Source organism: Somniosus microcephalus, chromosome 3 (genome assembly GCF_052327205.1).
Source record: "Somniosus microcephalus isolate GS21.2 chromosome 3, FLI_Smic_1.0, whole genome shotgun sequence".
Taxonomy (NCBI): Eukaryota; Metazoa; Chordata; class Chondrichthyes; order Squaliformes; family Somniosidae; genus Somniosus; species Somniosus microcephalus.
The window spans coordinates 346,378,689-346,400,031 of record NC_140989.1 but is presented as its reverse complement, the minus strand read 5'-3'; the positions used below and the strand labels follow the sequence as shown (position 1 = coordinate 346,400,031).

Below are 21,343 nucleotides of genomic sequence, written 5' to 3'. Positions count from 1 at the left end.
GAGTGTCGCAAGTGGACTATTACTAAAACAGAACAGAATAGTCATTCCACAGGTTCTACGTCAAGACATGCTCAAAAGGATTCATGAGGGACACCTCGGAATTGAAAAATGCAAAAGGAGAGCAAGAGACACTGTTTATTGGCCTGGTATAAATAAGGATATTGAGAACATGATAGGCAAATGTGAGACATGTCAGAAACACCAAAACAAACAAGCAAAGGAACCAATGATAGTAGCTGACATACCAACAGCAGCATGGCAAAAGGTTGGTATGGATCTTTTTCATTTAAATGGTAAAGACTATCTAATAGTGATTGACTACTATTCTAACTATCCTGAGATGGCGCTGCTCTCAAGCACCACAGCAAGCAGTGTCATAATGCATGTGAAATCCATCTTCGCCAGACATGGAATTCCCAGGATTGCCGTTAGCGACAATGGTCCGTGCTTCAACTGTAAGGAGTGGCAACAGTTTGCAGCACATTATGACTTTCAGCACATCACATCCAGTCCTTTGTATGCTCAGTCAAATGGTAAGGCAGAGAAAGGTGTTCAAGTTCTCAAGCAGCTACTGAAGAAAGCGACAGAAAGCAAGTCTGATCCTTATCTCGCCCTGCTGAGCTACCGAGCCTCACCTTTAGGCTGTGGTTCTTCACCTGCTGAACTACTAATGGGTCGCAAGTTGCGCACCACGCTACCCTACTGTGCAAAAGAACAGCAAAGTGAGGAACTGAGACAGAGACTTCAACTGTTAAAGCTGAAACAGAAATCATACTATGACAAGTCATCCAAAACTCTAAAACCATTGACAAGGGATGATGTTGTCAGGATTGAGGATCCAGATGCATGGAACAGGAAAGCTACAGTTCTTGAGGAAGTAGGACCAAGGTCATACACTGTTAGAACTGAGGAAGGACAGATTCTCAGGAGGAACCGCCGTTCCCTCCTAAAAGCACAAGAGACTATTCAAGACCAGATTGATGACAATGCCGCAACTGCATCTTGTCATTCACCGCCAGAGCAATCTCATGAAGACACATCAGACTTACCCGTGTTGAGAAGATCCACACGTGAAGTAAAAGAGCCTGATAGACTTAATCTTTGAGTACAATGTAAAGCTTTGAAAATGTGTTGACTGTTTTGAAAATGTTTATGTTTATAGAGCACTAACAAAAGTGTTACTGATATTATCTTTATTGTTTTCTTGAAAGTTGATTGATATTGATTTTGTTAAACCTCAAAGAAAGGGGGATGTAATGATCAATAACATGTCATTCTATAGTGGACACTAGGTGGAGCCGTAGAGCTGTGTAGAGCTGTATATAGCTGTATGTATAAGACTACACTACCCAGCTGTATATATATTAAGACTACATTACCCATGAGGCACTAGGCTACCCACAAGGCAACAGTCAAGATGGAAGCCTCTACAGATACGGTACCTAGTCCACATGTGCTCAATAAAGTAACTAACAAAAGCTAGCTGTGTTCATAATAAGAATGTCTATTTATTAATGAACATAAGACCACCTAGAGAGTGCTACCCACTGAGCCACGGCTGACACAGTGGCTGTATTTTATATTATATGCTATTGGTTATCAAAACTATCTAAAACTAATACTATCATATTTGTTGCTCTGTACTACTGTATTATATTTACGGCTATCTAGAACTGTAATACTATCATATTTGTGACTGTGTAGTACTGTAACACTATTGCATTCATGACTGCAGTACTGTAATGCCATTGTATTGACAGCTGTGTAGTACTGTAGTACTATCACTGTTGTGGCTGTGTAGTAGTCTCATGCTATATTTATGGACGTCTAGTACTGTAATGATATTGTGTTGATGGTTGTATTAGTACTGTAATACTATATGTAAAATCATATTTGGATCAGAGCATTTACTTTGCTTCTGTACAGCGGAGTTATTGCACATTTATACAGTCACAGAGTTTCAATGATCGCTGGGTTCTGGACTGGTGCAATTATTCTTGGTTTGAAGACCATGACATTTGATAAGAGGACACTAGGCCCTCCAGGCACACGGTAGTGTTGTGGTTATGCCAGTGGACTAGTCAACCCTAGAGGTTTGTGACTTCAAATCCCACCAATTCAAATCTGGTAATTTGTGGGCTGGCACCAGAAAAAACTAACAATGAAGGTTATTAAAAACCCAACCCTTTCACTGATGTCCTTCAGGTATAGGAACCTGCCACCCTTACCCAGCCCGGCCTACAGGTGACACTAGTCCACACTACGTGGCTGAATCTTAATGCCCTCTAAAGGAGTCTAGCAGGCCACTCTGTTGTAACAATAATTGCTGGTAGACAGCCCAGGTTTCACTCTCCATGGATGCTGCCTGACCTGCTGAGTGTTTCCAGCATTTTCTGTTGTTATTTCAGATTTCCAGTGTCTGCAGTATTTTGCAATTGTACCAGCTAGGGAAGGTGCCTTGTCAGCATCGCGCACGTCATGAGGACAGATAGAAATCGCCACACAAACAGGGAGTACTGTGCTAAAAAGGCACTTCCTTGTACTAGCTGTGGTATTTGTTGTGTCTGTGTGTTGATAGAGACACTGAAGACAGGAGTTGGTTTCATAGGTGTTTACTATACAAAGTCTGGAGGGGAACTAACTGATACAACACAATATACAGGCTTATATAGCCCGAGTGGCCATTACCGGCATTACAGTACACATGGGGCTCTTAAAGGCACATACACTACAATTCCTCCCCTTTTAGCCAACCAGTACATAATATTTTAAGTAATTATTAATTACATGTTACAAGAAAAATAATCTACACATTGCTGCAGTTAATTAATTATAAGTCAGTCTCTCTGGAGGCTTCCTGACTCGGTCCGGATAACGCCTCGGTGGTGTAGTAGTTTCTGGTGGTGTAGTAGGTTCTTTTGGCAAGGCTGATTCGGCTTGAATGCCAGTGTCGGGTTCATCGGGTTCCAGTATCACCAGATCGGAGGTAGATATGGGTATCTCTACTTCATTGTTAGGCGTATAGAGTTGTGGTGTAGGTTGTCCCTTTTTGGATGACTCTATGATTTGGTCAGCATGGCGCCTTATTATGCTTTCTCCGATGTCCACGGTATACATCAGCGGTCCTAGTCGTGTGCAGATAGTTCCAGGCTGCCATTTCTCGGTACGGTAGTCCCGGGCCAAAACTTGTTGACCTATCTGGAAGGTTCTAGTTGGCCTTTCAATCATGCCTTGAAATTGCCAGTTCTCCACGTCCCTTCTGATGTTGGGCTTGATCAAATCCAGCCGGCATCTTAGGCTTCTATTGAAGAACATCATGGCGGAAGTTTGGTTTGTAACCATATGTGTTGCATTCCTGTATGCGAACAAGAAGTTATCCACCTTGTGCTGAAGTTTTATGTCTTCATTACCCATGGCCTTTATGGCCTTCTTGAAGGTCTGGACAAACCTTTCAGCTAATCCATTGGTGGCGGGATGGTATGGGGCGGACGTGTAGTGCTTAACCCCATTGTTTTTTAAGAACTTCCTGAATTCTTCGGACACAAATTGCGGTCCATTATCAGAACAGATCTGTTCCGACAGCCCATTCCTGGCAAATATGGTCCTTAATACTGTGATGTTTTTTTCCGTGGTGGTGGAGGACATCTTTATTACCTCCGGCCACTTGGAGTGTGCATCAACCGCGATTAAGAACATTGAGTCCATAAATGGACCAGCAAAGTCGATGTGTACCCTTTGCCAGGGAGATGAGGGCCACTCCCATGGATGTAGAGGGGCTTGGGGTGGAGCGTTTTGGACCTTCTGGCATCCTAGGCAGCTCTTGGTCATTTCTTCGATGTCTCCATCGATACCTGGCCACCATACAAACGCCCTGGCTAGGTTCTTCATTTTCACTCCACCCAGATGCCCCTCGTGAAGCTCCTTTAGAACTTTATCCTGGAGTTTGGGTGGAATCACCACTCTGGATCCACACATCAAGGTTCCTCGGCACACTGACAGCTGTTCTCTTCTTTGCGAGAATGCTGGCAACAGTGGTTCGCCATGTGCTGGCCATCCCTTCACTGTTAAATCGTAGACTCGTGAGAGAGTCGGGTCATTTCTAGTTTCCCTTTCAATGGCAGAATTTGTTACTGGTAGACATTCGACTATGGTAGAGTGGAAAATCTCCACTGGGTCTACGGTAGGTGCTTCTTCTACCGTTGGCAACGGTAGGCGTGATAACCCGTCAGCATTCCCATGCTGTTTTGATCCTTTGTATTCTATGTTGTATTGGTGTGCCCCTAGAAAAAGGGACCACCTCTGTAGCCTTTGCGCTGTCATAATGGGAACACCCTTTTTAGGGTTGAATATGGAGATGAGGGGTTGATGGTCAGTCAACAAGGTAAATTTTTGTCCGTGTAGGTAATGGTTGAATTTCTTCACTCCCCATACCAGGCTGAGTGCTTCCCTGTTGATTTGGGCATAGTTACGCTCAGCTGAGTTCAATGAGCGTGACGCAAAAGCTATCGGCCGTTCCGAGCCATCAGGGAATTTATGCGATAATACTGCTCCTACGCCGTAAGGGGATGCATCGCACGCCAGTCTGATTGGCAGTGATGGGTTGTAATGAGCCAAAACTTCTTTGGACGTGATTAAGTCTTTGCATTTATGGAAGGCACGTTTACAGTCTTCGCTCCATTTCCAAATTACTCCTGTTTGTAGCAGTTCATTAAGAGGGTGTAGAAGAGTTGATAAGTTCAGTAAAAATTTATGATAGTAATTTATTAATCCCAGGAACGACCTTAGTTGTGAAACATTTTCAGGTGCTGGGGCCTTTATGACCGCTTCAATTTTTTCAGGTGACTTATTCAACCCTTCCTTATTAATTATGTGGCCACAATATGATATTTGATTTTGGAAAAATTCGCACTTGGGGCGATTTGCTCGTAGGCCCCGTTCTCTCAGCCTAGTGAGCACCTGCTTCAAATTGGCAAGGTGCTCGTTGTTGTTTTCTCCTGTTACAAGGATGTCGTCTAGGTAGCATTGAGTCCCCGGAATCCCTTGGAGGACTTGCTCCATAGCTCTTTGCCAGATAGCTGGAGCGGATGCTACTCCGAAAACCAGTCGATTGTACTGGTACAGACCTTTGTGTGTATTTATCGTGAGATATTTTTTAGAGGCCTCTTCAACCTCCATCTGTAGATATGCCTGTGCCAAGTCAATTTTGGTGAAACGTTTCCCTCCGGATAGTGAGGCGAAAATATCTTCTATCCTCGGAAGAGGATACTGTACCGTGTGAAGGACCGGGTTTACAGTCACCTTGAAGTCTCCACAGATGCGAATTTTTCTCTGTTCTTCAGATTTATCATTATTCAATGCTTTCTTCGTGACTGGAATGATGGGTGTTGCCCACTCGCTCCAATCTATTTTGGTTAATATGCCTGCCTTTCCAAATTCTCCAGCTCTGCCTCGACTGCTGGACGAATTGCGTATGGCACCGGTCTTGCCTTAAAAACTTGGGAATTGCTGCATCTTCCACTTTTATTGAGGCGGTGATGCCTTTCAAGGTTCCTAGTTTCTCTTGAAACACTTCTTTGGCGTTGGCCAAGATGTCTTTTAATCGTTCAGGTATGGCGTCATCATCGTTTTTTTTCTTACTGGTCACCGTCAGTGCCTGAATGGAGTGCCAGTCTAAACGTATTTTCCTGATCCATTCACGTCCCAACAGTGGTGGACCACCATCTTGTAGAATGTATAAATACAACTTTTGTATTTCCTTGCCGTTGTATACAACAGGCACCCTTATTTTTCCTTTGGGGTATACTTTCTGCCCCGTATATGTTTTCAAGATAATGGATGTGTCTTTTAAAGGTATATGCGGAAATAGCCGCTCGTAATCCCGTCGATTTATGACGGTCAGAGCTGATCCTGTATCTAGCTCCATTTTAACTGGGGACCCTGCTATCGTGAGGGTAACCCAAATGGTCAGGTAATCATCTTTGGCAATTACATTATGTAATTTGAGACAGCTTAGTCTCTTGTTTTCGGAGTCGCTATCGCTCTTCTGGTCTTCGGAGCTACTGTCCGTCGTCATTTGTACCTTTCTGTACTTTTCTTTATTGATTTTTTTTTTCCTGTCTGTGGATTTTTTTTGTCCAGATCAGCATACCCGTGCAATGTGTCCAATCTTTCCGCATTGCCTGCATGCTTTGTCCTTGAACCAGCAGTCCCTCTGGTCATGGGTGGATCTGCCGCAGCGATAACATCTCTCAAAACCCTGTGTCATTTCATAGGTGCCGAAGTCCTGTGTCTTTTGTTGTATCTCTGCAGCTCCTCTTGCGGCTGCTTCGTATGATACAGCCATACTCAAAGCCTTGTCCAGTGTTAAATCTTTTTCAGAAAGCAGCCTTTTCTGTGTTCCTTCACTTAAGAGACCGCAGACGAATTTGTCTCGAAGATAATCTGCTGATCCTGCCCCGAATTGGCAGTGTTTTGATAGCTTTCTTAATTCGGTGAGGTAATCAGCATTACTTTCATTCTTGTGTTGATTTCTCTTGAAGAATTTGAATCGTTCCGCTATCAGCAGCGGTGTTGGGTTTAAGTGCTCCTGTAGGGTGTCAACAATTTCTTTAAAATTCTTGTCCTTTGGTTTGGCTGGAGTGATTAAATTTCGTAACAGCCCGTATGTCTTTGCGCCCATTAGATTTAGTAGTACTGAAGCTTTATTTTCATCTTCTATTCCATTTGCGGTGCAATATACCTCCACTCTTTCCACATATGTGGTCCAATCCTCTATCTCATTATCAAAAGCATAAATATTGCCAGACTTAGGCATCCTAGAAAAAAAATGGCGCTTCCCGCGCTTTTCTTTCTTTTCTGCAGAAAAGATATGGCGCTTCCCGCGCTTCCCCGCCGCTGCTGCCGATGACAACGCTGTTTCCCGCGGTTTCCGTTCTTTTTATTTATTTATTTACAGTTGGAGACTCGTTCCCGCCGGACTCTCTCTCTAGGTCTGAACGCCGACCTGCTCGCAGCGCCGGCCGTCTCCCGAGTGCTCCCTCCCCGTCTGTTACTGCTTGCCTCCGCTTTCGCTGCTTGGCCCAGCTGTAGAGCCAGCCGCTGGAGCCCCAGCCCAACGCCCAGGAAGGATTATTGCAGTACCTGCCACCAGCTTGGCTAGCTGGTGAAACTACAGCTTTTTCTTTTTCTTGATTTTTCTTCAACTTTGGACGCCAGAGGAATCGATGTCCTTGAGGTGCTGCCGAATTGCAGGTAAGTCCATTTCCAATTCGTCGCCACTGTTGTGTCTGTGTGTTGATAGAGACACTGAAGACAGGAGTTGGTTTCATAGGTGTTTACTAAACAAAGTCTGGAGGGGAACTAACTGATACAACACAATATACAGGCTTATATAGCCCGAGTGGCCATTACCGGCATTACAGTACACATGGGGCGCTTAAAGGCACATACACTACAGTATTGACTCCCGACACCGTTTGTGAAAACACTGTACTGACATCTTTTAGGGGGATTCTGCCGTAACTTTGGATTCAATGGGGGTAAGTTAGACTTTGCGCAATAGTGTAAAATGGGCGATCTCGATTCAGTCGCCCGTTGTACATTGCTCCGGGTTTTCATTTCGGTCAAAAGTCGACAGGAATGAAAATTGGAGAGAGATGTACAACGGGCGACTGAATCGAGATCGCCCACAGTCAAAAATTACCCCCAATGTGGAAAACACTTTAATTTTCCTACTAATATAGCTTTTCAAAAATGTTTGAAGATCCAGCAGATTTCATCATGAGATGAGAAGTTTTCAGTGTGTACCTTCAGCTGCCATGGCCCTAAGCTCTGGAATTCCCTCCCTAAACCTCTCTACCTCTCTCTCCTCCTTTAAGACGCTCCTTAAAACCTACCTCTTTGATCAAAATTTTGGTCACCTGTCTTATGTGGCTCTGCGCCAAATTTTGCCTGTTAACGCTCCTGTGAGGCTCCTTGGGATGTTTTACTACGTTAAAGGCGCTATATAAATACAAGTTGTTGTTGTTGAGTACTAAATATATCATAAAATCTGGAACACTGAGAGCGTGCCAGTGGCTTGTGTGGGGAACAGGTTCGGCACTAGATCTGGCTTCTCACACCTGATGTGGGTACATCCCCGATACCCATGTTTCACATTCACAGGCTTCTGTAAGAGTCACTCCAGGACTGCTTCAGAACGTGGCTGCCAAAAATGACAAAGGCAAGCAAACGTGAGGATCAGGTACTTTCCTTTCATGTTAAATATTTAAAAAAATAATAAAGATTTTTCTTTCAAATATGAGATTCCCGTTTCATTTCGCCCGATGTAAACTCATCCTTAATCCCAAGCTCTCTGGAATTTGACAGCTCAGTTCACGGGCATCCCGGGAAAGGGGCAGTTAACAAACCTTATATAAAGCAACAGCTTGTTTACACAATGTGCAGGGAAAATGTGTTGATATGTATACGCGATATTCAGTCGCGACACACTCACCAGTAATGTGAGATATTTTGAAATGAATGGCATGCATGTTTCAGTTACATTGCTTTGGTCCCACATGTGGTGCTTTCAGCTGAAGCTGTCACGTTCAAGTTTTGTCAGATGACATTTTTTTTTTGGTGATATAGTTTTCTGTAACTGTTGCAAAAACATTAGTTTGAGGGATGCGTTTGCAGGCAGTGGAACAGCTGGATTTAAAAAAAAGGGATCTGCTCAATGTAACCGTGACTGATAGAGTATTCTTCCTGGACTATCAAATTACAAGGCCATTTCCATCAGTTGGGCTGTTCTGTCATGCTGCTGTCATGATGTCTCTTTACACTTGTTACAGTCTGGAAATGTCAAGGACATGCGTGTTTGCCACTTTCTTCACATTGGGACTGACTGGTAGATGCCTGCTGAATTCTCTGTGCAACATTTAGCATTACCCGTGTGCCCATTGAAAAGCAATGGCACCAATGCAGACGATCGACTTATCAGCTGTATTTACTGCATCTAATTTAAAAAAGAAAGCACTCACTATTAACGTCGCCCAGCAAGTAAGAGAATCCTCAACCATAACTAAAAAAGCAAAATCATTTGTTTTCTTTGAGGTGGAAATCCTTGATGCCAAGACCAAGGAGCAGCTCTGCTTCCTGGACAAGGTGAGACTCTAAACATTACTTAAAAAGTATGCCTCTTGTATAATTACGCAGTTAATTTTGTAAAATATAAATACTTTGTGCAGCTTTGTGATTTACCTAGCCAAGTATTTGATCCACGCGTTCTTTAATAGATGGAGGCGCTCACTAAGTACAAAGTTGTCTAAGCCTTTCATCTATTTTTACACGATATAAATTGCTTAATTGATTTGAAGGGCATTTTTGAAGCGACTTGGTTAAACACACATTAAACTATGTAACAAAGAATCAAGCCCAGATTAGGTGCTTTTTGAAAGCGTCCCGACTTTGTTGCAGGGCAGCGGAATTTACTACAGGCGTTGTTAAGCCCCATAGCATCAGCATGTCATGTCATTAGTGAGGAGGAGTTCATCTCTATATCATGCACAGCACAGTTGGGGGCTTGGGGCTCCTTCTCATGAAATTTGCATTGCAGTGCGTCAGCACCCTTCCTGCTTAGAATTTTCAGTAGGCTGTGCTGCTGACGGTATTTTATTTGCCTCTTATTTAGGTGGAACCAAATGCCACAGTTGCAGAAATCAAATCCATGTTCCATAAATCGTGTAAGTAAAAGCATTTGAGAGGACTACCTATAAATCCCAATGACAGCATCCTTGTCGTATTTGAATTCATTTGCCTATTTTCTGTTTTTAGTTGATCCATCGCTTTATTTTCTTTCTAGTTCTTTCTGTCAAGACTCAGTCTTGTTGATTGCTACGTCATTACTTTTAAGTACAGATATTTCTTTCCCTTACTACACGTAGTCGAGGTTGTTACGAACATACGAACAATGACAGACTGGTAAAGACCATCTGGTCTATCGAGCCTGTCCCACACAATTGCGATACCTTGTGTATCTCAACATCTACACTTCACCCCACCTGAAACCATGTGATCTCCTGGGAGCGGCAAAAAGCCTGATAAAAAACCTAGGCCAATTTGGGGAAAAAAATCTGGGAAATTCTGCTCCGACCCATCTAGGCGATCGAAACTAGTCCAGGAGATCACTCTGACCCTGAATGCCCTACAGTACAGGAAACTCTCGATTTACCGGCACCTAAATAACCGGAAATCTCTGTTAACCGGCAAAATTCAGGAAGGTTCAGGTAAGTTTTTACTTCATATTAGTGGCCGTTCCTGGACCTGTGGCTGTGTAATGGGGTTCCTGCACTTGTTGCTAAGCAACAGGGATGCTTGGTCTGTGGCCGGGGTTCCTGCAGCTGTTGCTAAGCAACAGGGAAGCCTGGATTTGTTGCTGTGTACGGAGCTCTCGTACCTTTTAACTATACCTCTCTGTAATCCGGACTTTTTGATAAACCGGCACCACGCCGGTCCCGTCGGTGCCGGATAAAAAAGAGTTTCCTGTGCCTACCTTCTGTAAGAGGTGAGCTCTGCCCCAGCCAGAAACAGGTCCAGCTCTCGCTTGAAGGAATTCAGCGAATCAGCATTCACCACACAAGACAGCAGCCTGTTCCAGAGGTCCACTATTCTCTGGGAAAAGAACCACCTCCTGACATTTAACCCAGAGCTAGCCTTGTACAACTTAAATTGTGACCCTGGTCCTGCATAACCTGTTCAGTTGAAATAAACTGTCAGCTGGAACACAATCTATTCCCTTCATTATCTTATAAACCTCAATCAGATCCCCCCAAGTCTATGTTTCTCTAAGGTATAGAGTCCCAACTCTTTTAGCCCATCTTGATAACTAAGATGCTTTAAGCTGGGAATTAGTCTAGTGGCCCTCCTCTGCACCCCCTCCGAAGCCTCAGTATCACCCACCATGTGAGGAAACCAAAACTGGACACAGTATTCCAAGTGTGGTCTGACTAAGGTCTTGTACAAGGACAAAACAGTATGCTTTGTTTTATACTCAATTGTCCTATGGATGCACCCCAACACCCTATTTGCTCTAGCTATCGCTGCACGGCATTGCTCATGTACCTTTAAGGATATATGCACTAGAATGCCCAAATCTCATTCTATCTCCACCATCTTTAATGCCTTTCCCTGAAGGGTGTATGAATGTTGAGCATTTGCCCTGCCCACATGCATAATACTGCACTTATCTAAGTTATACATAATTTTCCAGTCTTGAGCCCAATCCCCCAACACATTAAGATCTGCCTAAGCTGACGAGCATCATCTACAGTTCTAACATTTGTACAGATCTTGGTATCATCTGCAAATTTGCAGATTGTGCCCCCAACACCATACATCCAGATCATTAATACAAATAGTAAAGAGCAACGGTCCCAACACCGATCCCTGCGGGACACTGCTGGTGACCGGTCTCCAAACAGATCCAAATCCATCTATAACTACGTCCTGCCAGCCAGCTCTGAATCCAGCTCAATATATTACCACTAATACCCGAGGCTTCGATCTTATAGAGAAGCCTCTTATGTGGTACCTTATCAAAAGCTTTTTGGAAATCTAAGTAGACAATGTCTACTGCACTTCCCTCATCCACCAACTTTGTAACTTCTTCAAAAAATAGAATTAGATTTGTAAGACATGACCTCCTTTTTATGAAGCCACGTTGGGTGTCCCTAATATGTCCCTCTCTATCCAAGCATTCATACATTGCATCCCTAATGATTCATTCAAGTATCTTACCTATTACTGATGTTAAACTAATGGGCCTATAGTTATCCGGGTTTGGGGACTACCTTGGCCTCCTTCCAGTTTATAGGAACCATTCCAGAATACAGGCTAGGGGCTCGCACAGCACATTGCACATCTCCCTGAGGACCCGCGGGTGGATATCATCTGGCCCCGGCTGCTCTATCTACTTTTAAGTTCTTAATTCTTTCTAATACAAATTGTTCATTTATGTTAATACTAGATTTGTTAGTAACATTATTAAATTCTAATAGTTGAGCATCATCTTCAAGGGTGAAGACTGATACAGAGTGTTATAAATCTCATCATCATGAAGAAACGACTCATGAAATAACACTGGATGGCCAGCTGGTGGTGCCGTCCAAGGAGTATAAATACTCGGGCGTGGGCCCAGCTTGCCCCGGGACATTTTGTAAGACAGGAACTAGTGAAGTACAACTAGACCTCCATGTTCTGAAACAAGTTGCTTAAAGCCTTGCTTTATACTCGAACCAAGCGCGTAGTGAGTTTTATTACGTCACAGAGTACTCATTTAATATTTCCACCATACCCAGTGAGTCCTTATAAACCTCTCTTTGAACACACTTCAATGGCCCAGTACAATCTTTGATAGTTCTCTGACTTGTAGTGAGAAATCCTGGTTTAGTTTGGGAGGTTGTAAATCATTTGATACAAATCCTTTTGGAATGGATGACAATTCCTGGATCTGGTTTATTTATTCCTCCACCAGCTGCCCTCAGGGATAAATTTAACAATGTTATTATGAGGACAGGCTCAGTGAAATCTGATAGCTAGAAAGCCAAAAAAACAAATACAGGTAAAACAGTAAATGAGCAATGGGAGGCCTTCAAAGAGGAGCTAGTTTGGGTTCAGACTCGACACATTCCTACGAGGGGGAAAGGAAGGGCATCCAAAGCTAGAGCTCGCTGGATGACTAATGATATAGAGATTAAAATGAAACAGAAAAAGAGGTTTATGATAAATGTCAAGCTCATAATACATTGGAGAACCAAGCAGCAGAATACAGAAAGTGCAGAGGAGAATTGAAAAAGGAAATACGAGGGGCAAAGAGAGTGTATGAGAATAGATTAGCAGGTAACATAAAAGGGAACACTAACGTCTTTTCTAAACATATAAATAGTGAAAGGATAGTCAAAGGAAGGGTGAGATTGATTAGGGACCAACAAGGATTTGGTAACCTTTAAAGTCCCCCAGGGGTCAGTTTTAGGACCACTGCTCTTTTTGATATATATTAATGACCTGAACATGAGTATACAGGGCATAATTTCAAAGTTTGCAGATGACATTAAACTTGGAAATGTAATGAACAGTGAGGAGGATAGTAACAGACTTCAGGAGGACATAGACAGACTGGTGAAATGGGCGGACACCTGCAGATGAAATTTAATGTAGGGAAGTGTGAAGCGATGCATTTTGGTTGGAAGAATGAGGAGGCAATATAAACGAAATGGGACAATTTTAAAGGGGGTGCAGGAACAGAGAGACCTGGGGGTGTACGTACACAAGTCTTTGACGGTGGCAGGACAAGTTGAGAAGGCTGTTAAAAAAGCATGTGGGATCCTTGGCTTTGTAAACAGAGTCATAGGGCTGGATTTTCATTGAGGAGTCGGGTAGGAGGCGGGACTACAACTTTCGGGGTTGTAGTCCCGCCTCCATTGAGTTCTAGCCAACCCACGCGATTTTCACTTGATTGACCTTGTTGAGCCAGCCCAGCAGGCTCAGCAGGCCAATTAGGGGCCACCCGGCAACAGGTGACGTCACAGATTGACATTTCATCTGTCAAGACCTTTTGACAGATGAAATATCAGCGTTTCACAGCTGTCTGAAGCTGTCAAACACTGACAATCTGTATTCTAAATTAATTCCTTCCTCTCAGGCTGATTTAGAGATCTCCTCGGAACAGAAAGCTGAATGCTGCAGTTTTTGACAGCTCGCAGCCATTCTGCTTTCTGTGCCGGTGAGATGAGGGACTCCTGAGACCTGAAGGAAAGAAGGCTGTAAAGGTAAGTAAAGGTATGTAAAACTTATTTAAACACTTTACACACACCAAACACACTTACCTTTGCACTCATGCACCCATGACTCACCTGAACACCGGACATCTCGACCCCTCCAAGCCCTTCATCCCGACAGTTCGCCTCCTCTAACCTGGCGTGGTTTGAAGCCATCGGGAATCCCACACTTCAACATTAAAAATAGGGATTAGGCTAAAAACTGCCTGTTAACTATCTGTTAACAGGCAGTTAGTTGGCACTAATCCCCTTCCCGCCTCGGGGAGGTGGGTCCCAGTGTGGGGCGGGTACATAAGAACATAAGAACATAAGAAATAGGAGCAGGAGTAGGCCATACGGCCCCTCGGGCCTGCTCTGCCATTCAATAGGATCATGGCTGATCTGAATCTAGACTCACGTCCACTTCCCTGCCCTCTCCCCGTAACCCCTAATTCCCTTATCTGCTAGGAAAATGTCTATCTCCATTTTAAATTTATTTAATGTTGCAGCTTCCGCAGCTCTCTGGGGTAGCAAATTCCATAGATTTACTACCCTCTGAGTGAAGAAGTTTCTCCTCATCTCAGTTTTGAAAGGGCAGCCCCTTATTCTAAGATTATGCCCCCTAGTTCTAATCTCACCCATCAGTGGAAACATCCTCACCGCATCCACCCGATCAAGCCCCCTCACAATCTTATATGTTTCGATAAGATCGCCTCTCATTCTTCTGAACTCCAATGAGTAGAGTCCCAACCTACTCAACCTTTCCTCATACGTCAGCCCCCTCATCTCTGGAATCAACCGAGTGAACCTTCTCTGAACCGCCTCGAGAGCAAGTATATCTTTTCTTAAATATGGAAACCAAAACTGCACGCAGTATTCCAGGTGTGGCCTCACCAATACCCTGTATAACTGCAGCAAGACTTCCCTGTTTTATACTCCATCCCCCTTGCAATAATAGCCAAGATTCCATTGGCCTTCCTGATCACCTGCTGCACCTGCATACTAACTTTTTGTGTTTCATGCACCAGGACCCCCAGATCCCTTTGTACTGTAGCACTTTGCAGTTTCTCTCCATTTAGATAATAACTTGCTCTTTGATTTTTCTGCCAAAGTGCATAACCTCACACTTTCCAACATTATATTGCATCTGCCAAATCTCTGCCCACTCACTTAGCCTGTCTATGTCCTTTTGCAGGTTTTTTATGTCCTCCTCACTCACTGCTTTCCCTCCCATCTTTGTATCGTCGGCAAACTTGGATATGTTGCACTTGGTCCCTTCCTCCAAATCGTTAATATAGATTGTAAAGAGTTGGGGTCCCAGCACTGACCCCTGCGGAACACCACTAGTTACTGATTGCCAGCCCGACAACCCGCCTCCTTTGAAACTGGCATGGAGGCGGGCTGGGGGCGGGATGGGTTCGGGACCCCCGATTTTGGGATTTTAACCCCCCTCACGCCTCCAATCCTGCCTCCACGGTCCAATGAAAATCCTGCCCATAGAGTACAAAAACAAGGAAGTTATGCTAAACCTTCATAAATCACTGGTTAGGCCTCAGCTGGAGTATTGTGTCCAATTCTGGGCACCACACTTTAGGAAGGATGTCGAGGCCTTGGAGAGGGTGCAGAAGAGATTTACCAGAATGGTACCGGGGTGAGGGACTTCGGTAATGTGGAGAGACTAGAGAGGCTGGGGTTGTTATCTTTAGAGCAGAAAAGTTGAAGGGCAGATTTAATAGAGGTGTTCAAAATTATGATAGAGTACATAGGGAAAAAAATGTGTCCACTGGCAGGAGGGTCAGTAACCAGAAGACACAGATTTAAGGTAATTGGCAAAAGAACTAGAGGGGAGATGAGGAGACATTTTTTTACGCAACGAGTGGTTATGATCCGGAATGCCCTGCCTGAAAGCAGATTCAATAGTAACTTTCAAAAGGGGTTTGGATAAATACTTGCAAGGGAAAAATTTGCAAGGCTATTGAAAAAGAGCAGAGGAGTGGGATTAATTGGATAGCTCTTTCAAAGAGCCGGCACAGGCACGATGGGCTGAATGGCCTCCTTCTGTGCTGTATGATTCTATAAGACAGAAAGCGCGATGTAATGGTGTTTGCTACACCAGATCCTATTGCTTTGGATGGGCACATTCAAATAGTAACATCATTCACCCTATTTCCTATCACTCCCACCTCAATTATGCTCAGTCGTGGTCTTGCCCGTATAAAACGGGCACCCAGGCTTGATGGGCATTACAGAAAAAGCCTCCTTAAGGCACTGCAGGGGCGTGCTATCGCTCGCCTTCAAGTGGACAAACTCCCCACGACAGCCCTTTTCAATGTTTGACCAGATTATGCAAATGACGCTGACCCTGGAAAATATGGCAAGTCGTCATAAGTTTATTTATTTATTTATTTATTTGTTTTTTATTCATTGATGGGATGTGGGCGTCGCTGGCTAGGCCTGCATTTAGTGCCCATCCCTAATTGCCCTTGAGAAGATGGTGGTGAGCCGCCTTCTTGAACTGCTGCAGTCCATATGGTGTAGGTACACCCACAATGCTGTTAGGAAGGGAGTTCCAGGATTTTGGCCCAGCGACAGTGAAGGAATGGCGATACAGGTCCAAGTCAGGATGGTTTGTGGCTTGGAGGGGAACTTGTAGGTGGTGATGTTCCCATGCGTCTGCTGCCCTTGTCCTTCTAAGTGGTAGAGGTCGCGGGTTTGGAAGGTGCTGTTGAAGGAGCTTTGGCGAGTTGCTGCAGTACATCTTGTAGATGGTACACACTGCAGCCACAGTGCGCCGGTGGTGGAGGGAGTGAATGTTGAAGGTGGTGGATGGAGTGCCAATCAAGCGGGCTGCTTTATCCTGAATGGTGTCGAGCTTCTTGAGTGTTGTTGGAGCTGCACTCATCCAGGCAAGTGGAGAGTATTCCATCACACTCCTGACTTGTGCCTTGTAGATGGTGGAAAGGCTTTGGGGAGTCAGGAGGTGAGACACTCGCCGCAGAATTCCCAGCCTCTGGCCTGCTCTTGTAGCCACAGTATTTATATGGCTGGTCCAGTTCAGTTTCTGATCAATGGTAACCCCCAGGATGTTGATAGTGGGGGATTCAGTGATGGTAATGCCATTGAATGTCAAGGGGCGATGGTTAGAGTCTCGCTTGTTGGAGATGGTCATTGCCTGGCACTTGTGTGGTGCGAATGTTACTTGCCACTTGTCAGCCCAAGTCTGAATGTTGTCCGGGTCTTGCTGCATATGGACACGGACTGCGTCAGTATCTGACGAGTCTCGAATGGTGCTGAACAGTGTGCAATCATCAGCGAACATCCCCACTTCTGACCTTATGATGGAGGGAAGGTCATTGATGAAACAGCTGAAGATGGTTGGGCCTAAGACACTGCCCTGAGGAACTCCTGCAGTGATGTCATGTGATTGAGATGAATGACCTCCAACAACCACAGCCAACTTCCTTTGTGCTAGGTATGATTCCAACCAATGGAGAGTTTTCCCCTTGATTCCCATTGACTTCAGTTTTGCTGGGGCTCCTTGATGCCACACTCGATCAAATGCTGCCTTGATGTCAAGGGCAGTCACTCTCACCTCACCTCTTGAGTTCAGCTCTTTTGTCCATGTTTGGACCAAGGCTGTAATGAGGTCAGGAGCTGAGTGGCCCTGGCGGAACCCAAACTGGGCGTCAGTTAGCAGGTTATTGCTGAGTAAGTGCCGCTTGATAGCACTGTCGATGACACCTTCCATCACTTTGCTGATGATTGAGAGTAGACTGATGGGACGGTAATTGGCCGGGTCGGATTTGTCCTGCTTTTTGTAGACAGGACATACTTGGGCAATTTTCCACATTGCTGGGTAGATGCCAGTGTTGTAGCTGTACTGGAACAGCTTGGCTAGGGGCGCAGCTAGTTCTGGAGCACAAGTCTTCAGTACTATTGCCGGAATGTTGTCAGGGCCCATAGCCTTTGCAGTATCCAGTGTCTTCAGCCGTTTCTTGACAACACGTGGAGTGAATTGAATGGGCTGAAGACTGGCATCTGTGATGCTGGGGACCTCAGGAGGAGGCCGAGATGGATCATCCACTCAGCACTTCTGGCTGAAGATAGTTGCAAATGCTTCAGCTTTGTCTTTTGCACTCATGTGCTGGGCTCCACCATCATTGAAGATGGACAGGAGTCCTGTTGCACCACACTTCCGATAGGGATCGTGTCCCAGCGGGAAATCCAGTCTCCTTGGTCTAGAATCACTCCATTTCCAAACTTGTTACATTTGTAAGAGTCTTTGCAATAACAGATGAATCCTATTTTTGCATTTCCTTTTTTAGACCCTCAGTGGTACCCAGCAAGACAGTCCATCCGGTTAGATCCCAGTAAGTACCCTGTTATACAGACTTATTTACATTTATTTACTGCATTTGAAATCATTGAGCTTTTACAATGTTAGTTTAGATATGGTTAACTAACAAAAAAGGCAATTAAATGACAGCATTAATTATAGAGTTGGTTTAAACAGCAAAACACCACTGACCTTTTAGCAGAGGAACCATAAGTTCAAGAATCTCTCAGGATTGTTCTGGAAAACACCAAATTACCTTAATCAAATCAAATCAAATCAAATCAACTTTTATTGTCATTGTTAGTGCACAAGTGCAGTACAACGAAATGTAGGCTTGCGGCTCCCGAGAGTGTACAATTTGGATTAGGACACTTAAACATTTCAACATACATTTGTACATATATATTAGCATAAATATGACCATAATAAAGTGCATCGGCAGATGTGCAGGCTTTAGTGTTTATTTGTGGAGTTCAGTAGGATGACAGCCTTTCCTTACTATTTGCCCCATTTGTTTAGTGGTGTTTCAGATAGATTATACAGAGATTTTTTTAGTGCTTTGACTGATTTCATACAAGCTTCAAACAAAAGAAAGACTTGCATTTATATAGCGCCTTTCAAGCCATCAGGATGTCCCAAAGCACTTTACAGCCAATGAAGTACTTTTGTTTTGAAGTGGAGTCACTGTTGTAATGTAAGAAACGTGACAGCCAATTTGCGCACAGCAAGCTCCCACAAACAGCAATGAGATAATGACTGGATATTCAGGAGGAGGAATATTAATATCTGTATTATTTTAAAACTGTACCTCTCCAAAGGAGATTTGCTTCATGTCAGTGATGCAGGAGAGACCTGGAATAAGCGACTGTGCTGAAGGGCTGCAAGCATAGTATCAGCGAACCCTTCACAGCAACAAGTAATGCTGTAACAGGAGAAGAAACTGGTCTTCTCCAGCCATTCAGTGCTTTGAGTTTATTAGAATATTCGGTAGTAACTTTCAAAAGGGAATTGAATATATGGCGGAAAAGGAAACATTTGCAGGGCTATCGGCAACGTTCTCTTCAAGCTGCGCGGCGCTCTGGAGGTAATGCGCAGCCGGTGAGCCAGCTTTTAAATGGAAAAACTGTTCATGCGCGGGATTTTGAATGGCCCGTGCAGCCCGTTAAAGGGGCCGCGCAGGCCAAAAAAAATTAGAGGGAACATTGGCTTTGAGGAAAGAGCAGGAGAGTGCGACTAACTGGGTGGCTCTTTCAAAGAGCCTGCACAGGCACGATGGGCCGAATGGCCTCCTTAGAGTCACAGAGTTATACAGCACAGAAAGAGGCCCTTCGGCCCATCGCGTCCGCACCGGCCATCAAGCCCTGTCTATTCTAATCCCATTTTCCAGCACTTGGTCCGTAGCCTTGTATGCTATGGCGTTTCAAGTGCTCATCTAAATGCTTCTTGAATGTTGTGAGGGTTCCTGCCTTCGGTGCTGTGAGATTCTACGTGTGTCGGCATTAGTGGCACTGACTGGGCGAGACGTTGGCGCCTGTGCCATCCCTGGATGGGTTAATTTAGTCGCTTTTATTTGAGTTGGTGGAGGTACAAACACGATTTGAACACAGTTCAGTTTTGCCATCGGTCATACCCAGGTCACTTCATTGAGCCGGGCCAACAATTCGGTTTTCTTTTACAAATTCGCAGAGGATGAAGGGATTGAACACGATGGCTTACTGACGTCCAAATAACACTCACTGTTTATCTACCTTAACAGTCCTGGAATTTCAGAAATGCTTACTGCCAAAAGAATCTGCTTGTGAAGGCATGTTTGGTGTCTAGTGGGTGTGACAGTGAGGTTCTGGTCACTGGGCTGAAACTAACACGGATTGAGTTACACTTCACTCCACCACCCACTCTGTAGGATCTAACTCCGTGCAGCACAGATACACAGCTGTAAAGCATTAGCCCGCCAACTCTGATAGGCTCAGCACTGGGGGGCCCGCAGATTTTTGTGGCCCTCACCTCCTGTCCTGGAGGCACTTGTCCACGGTTTTAAGTATCAGCCACTCTCCGGCACCCTGTTTAAATGCCCACCATTCATGTGCAAGCCTTAACAGTGAGTACCAACAGCCTATTTGACTGCAGAGGCATCACAGTTGTCCTTAGCGGACATGTATATATATTTCTACACGCACACACTTCCAGACTTTTACTGGATAGCAATCAGAGCTCTGCAATTTCCACCTTCCCGACCCAGGGGTGCTGAGCCCAATTGCAATGCCCCTACTGCTGCCTCTGCTGAGATTAGGGGCTGGATTTTGCCGGCTCTCAGAGGGCGGGTTCGGAGGCGAGTCTGCTGTTAAAATCAAAATGATTGACAGTGGGTTGGGAGCCTGCTGTCAACCCGCCTCCATGCTAGTCTCCCAGGTGTTGGGTCTGTCAGCGCTGAACAGACCCAACACCAAGTGGCGGGGGAGGCAAGTTAGATCATTAGCTGGATTGTTAGGAGGCAATTAAGTATTATTTTAAGCTCACCTTTAGATTTTTAGAGCCCGCCAAATGCTTCCCCACTGCTCGGGGATCATGTCAGTTAAGGATGTTGATAGTTGTGTCAGCATGGGATGATTTAACTTGACAGCTGCAAATGTTCTATAAAAGCTCCCATTTCATAGCTGTTCACTTTCCAAGGTTAGAAGCTGTTGCTTACTGCATTTGGAAGACAGATTGAGCTTTATGCAGTTTGGAAGTGTTTGGAGCAAACTCTCTATCCAGTGCCACCTCATTGGAACAACCTCTCTCACCATTGACAGATTGGCTTCTGTCATCTCAACTTCACCTGCCATCTATCCCATCAGCATCGGTGCCTTTGAAAAAATCTCACCTTGGTCCTCAGAGTCCCACCACGATCAGCCCCAACACCAGTAGCACCAGGCACACCAGCAGCACCAACAACAGCACCAGCCTTCTCCGCAATCACCTGATGCTGCACAGGACAGAGGGCATCAGCACCTGACCACATTGCTGCCCGGGACACCAGGGATGGCCTCGCCATGGCCAGATTTACTTCACTTGACGCTGTATGCCCTGGCTGCCACATGATGGCACCACCCCACACCACCACTATAAAGCAAGCCTACAATGACCAAGCCATTCCCTTCAACTCACCACCATTGCGGGGGGTACTCTTATGTCACACCATTCACTGCAACTCACTGAGACACTTCCAAAGGTG

General features: G+C 44.8%; 1 protein-coding gene and 1 long non-coding RNA gene across 6 annotated transcripts in view; one reads left to right on the top strand and one right to left on the bottom strand.

The window, feature by feature from the left end:
- The window catches only part of LOC147122312 (very-long-chain enoyl-CoA reductase-like), a 109,382-nt gene that overhangs the window by 65,972 nt on the left and 22,067 nt on the right, over positions 1–21,343 (top strand). Inside the window, exons 1-4 of one of the 4 annotated variants that reach the window (XM_085983296.1) lie at positions 8,198–8,242; positions 9,094–9,144; positions 9,671–9,722; positions 18,119–18,163. In XM_085983296.1, coding sequence (XP_085839422.1) covers positions 8,213–8,242; positions 9,094–9,144; positions 9,671–9,722; positions 18,119–18,163 — 178 coding nt within the window. In that variant the 5' untranslated portion in view covers positions 8,198–8,212. Of the gene's footprint in view, positions 1–8,197; positions 8,243–8,648; positions 9,145–9,670; positions 9,723–18,118; positions 18,164–21,343 lie in introns of those variants that run through there. The other 3 variants (XM_085983297.1, XM_085983294.1, XM_085983295.1) reach the window with 3 other exon arrangements.
- Positions 1–21,343, bottom strand: part of LOC147122313 (uncharacterized) — a 120,909-nt gene that overhangs the window by 79,752 nt on the left and 19,814 nt on the right. For both annotated transcript variants that reach the window (XR_015077727.1, XR_015077726.1), the window contains exon 2: positions 18,322–18,366. This is a non-coding gene — a long non-coding RNA (uncharacterized LOC147122313). The remainder of the gene's footprint in view (positions 1–18,321; positions 18,367–21,343) is intronic.